Source organism: Rhea americana, unplaced genomic scaffold (assembly GCF_003343005.1).
Source record: "Rhea americana isolate MKP2758 unplaced genomic scaffold, rheAme1 scaffold_183, whole genome shotgun sequence".
Taxonomy (NCBI): domain Eukaryota; kingdom Metazoa; phylum Chordata; class Aves; order Rheiformes; family Rheidae; genus Rhea; species Rhea americana.
The window spans coordinates 101,750-110,071 of NW_028185961.1; the positions used below are offsets into that span (position 1 = coordinate 101,750).

At 42.5% G+C, this 8,322-nt stretch overlaps 1 protein-coding gene across 3 annotated transcripts in view; it reads right to left on the reverse strand.

Annotated features, from left to right (window-relative positions):
• LOC146597464 (protocadherin-15-like) overlaps positions 1-8,322 on the reverse strand; it is a 593,579-nt gene that overhangs the window by 20,787 nt on the left and 564,470 nt on the right. For all 3 annotated transcript variants that reach the window (XM_085302026.1, XM_085302025.1, XM_085302024.1), the window contains exon 35: positions 4,141-4,317. In XM_085302026.1, the coding sequence (XP_085158152.1) occupies positions 4,141-4,317 (177 nt within the window). The remainder of the gene's footprint in view (positions 1-4,140; positions 4,318-8,322) is intronic.

Below are 8,322 nucleotides of genomic sequence, written 5' to 3' on the forward strand. Positions count from 1 at the left end.
TGGTGCATGTTGGATGTCCTTTGAGTTGGCGTTAGAGCTTTCAGCTAGGACAGCATTAAATCTCTGCAAGACTTTAACACTCTCTCAGTTAAAATTCTGCTAGCACTTTCTTGACAAACCCTATTTTAACAGGTTCACAACTCAACCATGCACATTTCCTCCATGACGCAACATGACACATTGTGCAAAAGACTCAGACTGCATACGCATTTTTTTTTAATGGAAGAAGCTTTCCACTTAATATCTGCAAGAGAAATTTTCTGGATGCAACTGCTTTTTATGCTCCAATAAACCAAACCTTCTTTCACATAAAAGATAAAAAAGGAAGGCTGATCTTTTTCGCCTATAATATTATCTAAGTAGCTTCAATATTTTTTATTTTATTTTTTAAATGTTTCTTAGAGATTGGAGTAGCGGGAGGAACTAACACAGTTACTATTTGGACACATTTGTTGTGTAATCAGATAGATCCTGTTTAATAAAGATGTCACATGAACAGTCATAAACGTCCTAAAGAAAAGTATGAGCCTCTGACCGCATATCAGTCTTAAAAAGAACAAGATCTCTTTCCAGTATGAGGACAATCGTTACTGGTGTCTCTTGTGACCGGGGCAGCAAGAGGATTGAGCCAGTCCTCTAAAGATCAAAACTCCAGGAAAGAAGGCTGCAGGAGGAATTTCTTTTTCTTTTCTTTTTTCTGCTTGTTTTTTTTTCTGCTTGTTTTTTTTTTCTTTTTGATTTGGGTAAGCACCTGAGCAGAGCTGAGTCTCTTGAGGTTCACCCGCTCGCGAGCTTGAACTTGACAACTTCAGATTTCAAGTTACGAAAATCTGGCTGCGTTTCTCCCCTTTTAAGCTGACGCTTACCCACCTCTACCCCAAAGCCAGGGGAGCATTCCCCAGGATTCTGCTGATTTAAATATTTAAAAGCTCTTGAAGAAGGTGTGTGGGGGGGGAAAGCTGAGCATGCAGGCACATGGAGCATCCTAATGAGGTTGCTTCTATGCTAATATTACCTTGTACTTTTTCAAACCCGGAAAATGAATAACCTTCCCTTCACATTTGAAAAACAAACTGCTTTTTAACCAACTCTATTCTTTCCTGTGTATTTTACAAATCCCCCTGAAAAGACATTCTTGCATTTGCAAAGGGTCGTGATATGAAGAGGGCCTCATCTTCTGCCCACAAAGAGAGTTTACATCAGAAAAAGATCCTTGTTGGGGGTCTAAAAGAGCTGATTGCCCCCCATGCACAGATACTAGCTCATTTTCATATCCTAAGGGTAATAGATTTGCAAAGTGCTTTCCAAAGCAAGGAGCAAAAGGGCATCGGGCTTTTCGACTGTAATCGTGGTCACTTGAGTTTCCTGAAGCTGGACGCCCCGCCTGATAACATCYTTTTGATCTTGRCAGCGCTAACAATTTCAAGACCAAYCAYAGTAGATGAAAAAAGCCACAGAAAGCAGAGGTGAATAATTCAGTGATATTTAAGGCYTCCCTGTCTTGGCCTGCATTTTCTCCGGGTAGATTACACAAGCATTTTCCGCACGCTGCTCGTGCAGTGAGCGTGGCACATCCAGGATGCCTTAGATCCCACCGGTGCGCTCCACGCACTCATGCTACGAGGCTCCTCTCTCCTGGGCAGATCAGCTGTGTTGCACATACCGTAGAGTTGTACTTACAAAGACTATTTATCTTTCATTTCTGCTCCTCCAGCAACACCACTGGAACAGCAAAGCAGTCAAAACCTGTATTTTTTCTCCAGGTAGAAAGCTCACGTAGATGCCCACAAGCCAACAAGGATGTGCAGCTGTCCCTTCCTCGATAGCTGCAGTCTACCCTGAGTACAAACCCCTCGTGCTCTCTGATCCACAGGACAGTGTAGGAAGGGCAATTTTGCAGGACTATTTCTGTGGCTGTAACTGGACGTGGGGTTCTTCTAAAGAAAACTGAAATGCTGTAACTCAAACTTTCTGCGCTTCCCCAGCAGGCCTACATCAACTGCAGAAGTACAGAGGGATGCAAAAACTTCCTATGTTGTCTTTTTAGATTGTTTGCCTCTGCCAGTATGCAGTGTTTGTACACACAATATATAATTTTTGAAATGAATTTTTCAGTCTTACCCAGTCACTATATGTAAACCAGCTGCTTCAAAGCTGTTCACTGCCTTCTACTTTCCTCTGACTACTTCGGCATCTATTAACTGGACCACAGAGCTAGCTCACTGCTAGGAGCTGCAAGTGGTGAACAAGATCTGAACAGAGTGTTTCTAATGGGATCCCACCTCGRCCGTACTCTCCGCTCCTACGCACAATGGAGAAAATGCAGACTTCAATGAATTTACAAGCTGCAGAAGTGGAAAAGTARCAGATAGGACAAATTGCTACCAAAAATCAAGAGGCGGTTCAGACTGAGAAAACCATAGGTGATTAAGAGACTTAAAATAACGTATCTCAGAGTGAAAGCCTGGGGCAGTTCTCAAGAAAAAATTTAAGAGGATGGTTTAAGTGCAAGTTTAGGCCTTCTTGGGAATCAGAAATTCAATGCATTAATTGAGTGCCCTTGAATCTTGCCCCCAAAATTACAGTAASACTCAGTGATGGAATCTGGACAAATTGAAGAAAGAAAGTAAGGCTAATTTTCAAYAGAAATAATAAATTACCACCGGAATAACTATGCAAAGATTGTAGTTTGTCTGTCGTTGGATTTTCTTGAGCACTTATTTTGTTGAAAGACATGCTCGAAGCAGAATTAATTCGGGGAATCCCTGTGGTCTTTATTAGGCCAGGGCAGACTGATCACAGCGATCTCATCCGACCCATAAACTCTCAATATATGCAGAGCCGTACTCTGCTATAATTCATCCGTACTGAATTAAGAGCTCTGGAGAACAAGCCCTTTTYCAATCACAGTCCAATGCGATGGCTCACAGCCATTTCCTTTTCAGGCTGTGGACCGACATGCTGCTTTCTGCCGTCGTTGAACAGCCTGGTCTAGCTTTCATAGAGACAAAAAGCAACCACGAAGGTGAGATACATGCAGAAAACCAACAGATAGCGACTGCCTTAGAAGAGTCTGATTAGCATTCTCCCTGTTTTGATACACACGCAGGACGTCAAAAGCCAAAAGTACAGTTTCTGACAAAATGATTCTACGATCGTGTTGACGCACTAACAGCCAAATGCGTTGAAATCCTAATTTTGTCTCACAACCTGCTCTCCACTAGTGATGACTAATTGCTAATTTGGAAGTAGACTGACAGGACTAAACAGTGTCATATTGTGCATGTAAGTGGTCCACCTACTACTGCTCCTCATCTCTAACAGCTGGTGGGATGTCCTTACACATAGTTGTCTCCTCAGCCCACTGAGGTTATGCCTAGACTATGGGACCTGTGAGCACGACTAATTTTCTGCGTGTGGTTGTACACCCTGGTCACGCCCAATGCCTGTGCTTCAGACCAAGAGCTAAGCTCCTCTTTGCTCTGATTTTCATCAGAAAAGGACAAAGACTTATGCCCCAAACAGAAAGTGCAGAAAGTCTGAAGGTCCATGACTGGAGCACCAAAGCCAGTGGCCAGCACACTCCAACAGCTAAATACAGTCACAGAATTAGAGGTCTGTCTTTGCACTGCAAGACTCGCCTGCAAGGCCTCACATTTTCCACTTTAATAATGGTGTACTGAGGTGGGACAGTGGGTTATGAAGATAATCGAAGCAAAGCGAACAGTCCGCGGTTACGTCTACAAAAGCATTCTGCTTGGAAGCAGAAATGTGGTTTTGAAACTAAGCCTGCTGTCAGCTCCCCTAACTGTGAGTTGATCACAAAGCCATCTTGGCATGCCGAAAATAAATTATTTCAGAGCAATCTCCAGCACGTGAAAAATGTACTGCAACCCTCTCAAAAGGGGACAAGGTCTGAACCACGAATGTACTGGGGCCATTCAGTTCAAGGGATGGGACCGAAACTAGGAAGGAGTAATGACCGCAACTGCACGTAACTAGACCTAGCGGTCACGCGCCAACTGCGATAGATCAATAGATCTATCTTTTCCTGTTGTGTCAAATCACTTGCTAACAGGAACAAACAAGCTTTCAAACATTCATTAGAAGCACAGAAAGAGTGGTAAATAAGATACTTACTTAAAAAGTTCATTCCTCATTATAGCTCTGTTTGTTTGAGGGTCAATGGCGTAGACCATCAAGTCAGACTTGGTATAATCCTCCTCAGAGTAGCCATCCCCGAACCTCCGCGCGCCAATCGATTCTACCACTACCGTTGCACCAGGAATCTGGTCTTGGACGTAGCGTTCCAAAATCCTAAAAATGAGACAGAGTTAGAGAGCTACAGTGATTTATTTCTACTAATCGAGACTGACAATGGTCTGAACTAGATGCTATTAGATAGAAACTCAGGTTTAGAAGGTAACCTTCAGAGCACTTTTTATGAAATTTCCAGCCTAATGTAATGTTTTAAACGCTCAGCTCTTGGGAAAAGCTTGGCAATGTTAGAGGAGGTCATCAGAAATGGTGTCCTTAAGTCTAACTCTTTGTATTTATGACATGAGTTGAGTTTTAAGTGGCTCTTGGGAAATACCAACTATATTTTACGAATAAAAACTGTCACCCTCTTATATAAGTTATACGACTTCAGAAAGCTTCAGTTCCAGCTTTACACAGGATGCATATAATAAATTCTCACATACAGAAACAACAACTTCAACCCTTTTCCACGGGCTATTTCATCTGGGCCTCTAATAAAGCTCAACATATCAGGTGCCAGAACACCCGCTACTCCGAAAGGCACGAGCAAGTTTTACAGCCCTAAGAAAGTTGGAATATCGAACCGACAGGTTTACTCCAGAAAAAAAATATAATAAATTGCACAAGTTATACAAGCAGAAGAAAGATAGGTTAATAGAATTTACGGGAAGCTACGCTTGAGATAACAAGGGTGTAATAACAGTAGACCAAAACAAGTCTGTTCTTTTTCCAAAGAGAAGTGGGAACGCGCATGTGCAGAACAGCCCTCCAAACACAGAAGCGAAATACTTGCACCTATGCCAGGTTGAAATGTCTACAGCACGACTGCTTAAGCAACACATCAACAGGGGGAAGGTCTTCACTGGGCACCTGAGAAGTTCCTGCAGACTGCAAGCAGGCCTGACGCTGAGGTATAGCGGATTTATGGAGAATTATAAGCATGACTCGCTTTGCCAGTTGAGCAGCTTTAGAAAGAACAATAACTTAAGAGAGTTAAAAAATGTAGTATTATTATTCTTCCCTGCCTGATTTGCTACTGTAATGGTGCCCATTAAACTTGCTGATCTTCTGTAGCATGCTACAAACTCAAACCACTCGTAAGTCCTGACTACTTCTACGCATCTGCAGCACTGTGTAACCAAGGAGAAAGAGATTTAGAAGTACTATCGCTCAACTCTATGAACTTGAAGTCCTGTATGCAACAGGGAGAACTGCTGTTCCCATCAAGACCGCACCTGGGAGAGACAGCACAGATGGTTGGGGAGCAAATGCAGGTAAGAACAGTTGGGAGTCAGAAGGAAAATGGAAAGATGTGTAGACATCAGAAGAGCGTCAACCACTGCTTTTGGGCAGGGGCAATAATACACCTCATAGGATGCAAAAGGAGAGAGTGAGAGGGAACGTGCTAACTGATGTATTAAGGATTTGAGCACGAGGTGCTGAGAAAGACAAAATCTCCTAAAAAAGAAAAGGAGCACAGATGACTTCAAGAACTCACTTGGTGTCTTTAACAAAATATTTTGCAGCTGCTGAGGTTACATTTTGCTGTTGCTTTCCCCTCCCCTCAAWGTGTGATTTCCAAAGCAAAGCACTGCTGACAAAGCAGTATTGCCAACTTGTAATTTTTCAAGGCCACCGATGCCCATTTATCTACCCAGCTCCTCTTCTCTCTGCATGAAAATCTAGTATGCCCTTAAAACAGAAGCATTTCCAAGAGTTTGAAAAATCCAGGTCTGTCAGTAATAGGTCCTAATCTAGCAGCAAATAGATACGCTCAGCRCGGAGCGCTGTTTGTAATCAAAATAAAAAAAGTAGCGAGTAGCCTGGGCGATACGTCACTACCTCACCGGCCTTGTCTAAACAAGCGCTCCCGTTATTTGCCAAAACGGTAAACTCTGCTCATCTCTGCCTCAGATGCACACATATTCAGCRGGTGGATGCTACCTTGCCACCGATATCTGAAGAGCAATAAATCTGCCAAGCAGTGTCTGATAGAGCAACTCCAAGATATGCTGACTACTATAAAAAAAAAAATCCAAAACATCAAGAGCACTGCAGTTATTTTTCTGGTCATGACAAGCTCTTTTTTTTAACCTTTCCACTCCCTGGTGATTAGCGATGTTGGGTTTGGTTGGGAGTTTTGTTATTTTTCCAAATCCTGCAAGGCTGGAAGATTAAAACGTCACAGAACTTGGTAACAACAGGCTCTTTTCTCCAAAATTCAGGGCATGACTTCTGCTGGAAGCCACTGCTGTTGACCATATCTCTGTCTAAAACATCATTAAGACGGAAGAATAAATAACAGACTGGCTTCCGACCACAAGAAGTTGTGACCCTGCAAGCCATTGCCTTTGGCATTGCAACACATGCAACAAAGTAGGGTTGAACGACCACAGCGTTTCATCTGACCTATACAGATTGTATGTCTAGACTGAAGTAATATATAGCAYGTGGGAAATGAAATACATATATATAATATTTAAAAAATTGCCCTGAAGACTGAAAAGTAGCAGTTAAAGAATTCACTTAATAACGGAGCAGTTCCCCACAGAGTTATTTTAAAAGCTACTCAATTGAACGTGCTAGTCACAAGAACCAAGTTTTAAAACACTGTGAGTAACAACTCTGCAGGCAGTCCTGACATACTTATCAGCAGAAGTTAGCTTAAAATTCACCTGTCCCTTGTTAATGCAATCAGTGCAATTAGCACATTCCCARCACCAGTGTAACAGGAGGTGGACCTGGCCATTTATTGGGTAACGAGATGTACCTGCTGCTCTAACCCTCTTTTAGCTCTGCAGATGCCACATAACCAACACAAGTTCCTCCTGGGGGGTATCTTCATCACTACTACTTTCCAAATCCCAAGCAGTAATACCAACTGAAACAGAGGATAAGAGCATTTTCATCATTGCTGAGGGCAGAACGTGGCCTTAAAAATGCCCTGGCAGCCCAGAGACGATTTCTTTTCRTCCTCAGATACTCTTGGAAGAGAACCAACGCAAGCGTCTGCGTGAGGGACTTAATCCACCTCAAAATATGAGTTGCGGAGTCGGCGGCGCGAGAGCCCGGCAGCAAAGGCACCCATACAAACATATACGGCTGATAACCGTTGTGCAAGACTTGGTAAGTCAGCAGCAAGGTCTAATGACYCTCTGTCGTCCCTGGTGGAGACGATGCATGGTGTGGCTCTAGAAAGCACTGCCACCTACCCATAGTTTTAGGCCCTCGGGCAGAATTCCTATATTTTACGCATTCCTATATTTTACGCAAACCAAAGAAACTAGTCAAACCACTTGGTGTTTTGAGTCTTTCACCCAAACCCRAATGTAATTATTCCACAATTTTCACAGCGGGGAAATTCTACGGTGGGGAAAAAACGGTTCGGTTTTCTTGTGTTTTTGACAGCCTGATGCGTTTCTGGAGTTTCCAGAGCACACAAAAATTATTTAAGAGYAAATGAGCTGTTCTTTCTTGCAAGATGCTGAAATGATTGTTTATGCCTTGAGCTACAGGCATTGCAGACTTGGTATCCTGTGYAACTTTGGGCTCCTCTGCTGAAAACTCTAGCTCCCTAGAGTAACTCAGCAATAATAATTAGATGCTCAAATTCTAGTTATTTGAAAAYGTAAGCTTATTTAGCAGCAATGCAGAGTAAAGAGCATGGAGCTTTGCTGGTATACCTCAATACAGATTTCTCAATTTTTTTTTTTTTTGAGTATATGCTCCCAATTTTGCTCGACTTCAACCAAGTTGTGCTGAGACATAATGGTTTTAATGGCTGACAACTGAACTGCCAGATTTTCAGTGGTACTTCCTTATGTAGGTAAGGATAAGTATATAAAAAAGGATAAATATAGCCATCTGTCTTTACAAAAAGAAACTAAAAATGAATAGGATGTTATCGGCATTAATTGGACTGGCACAAGTTTCCTAAATGCTGCTCTTGCTTGCGGCCATGTCACCCAAAGAGGCCCATAACGAAGTGACACGCCGAAATGGGACGCACTGCCCCAACCTTCTAGACACGTATTTTATGCCTTTTTTATCTCCTTTCTATTC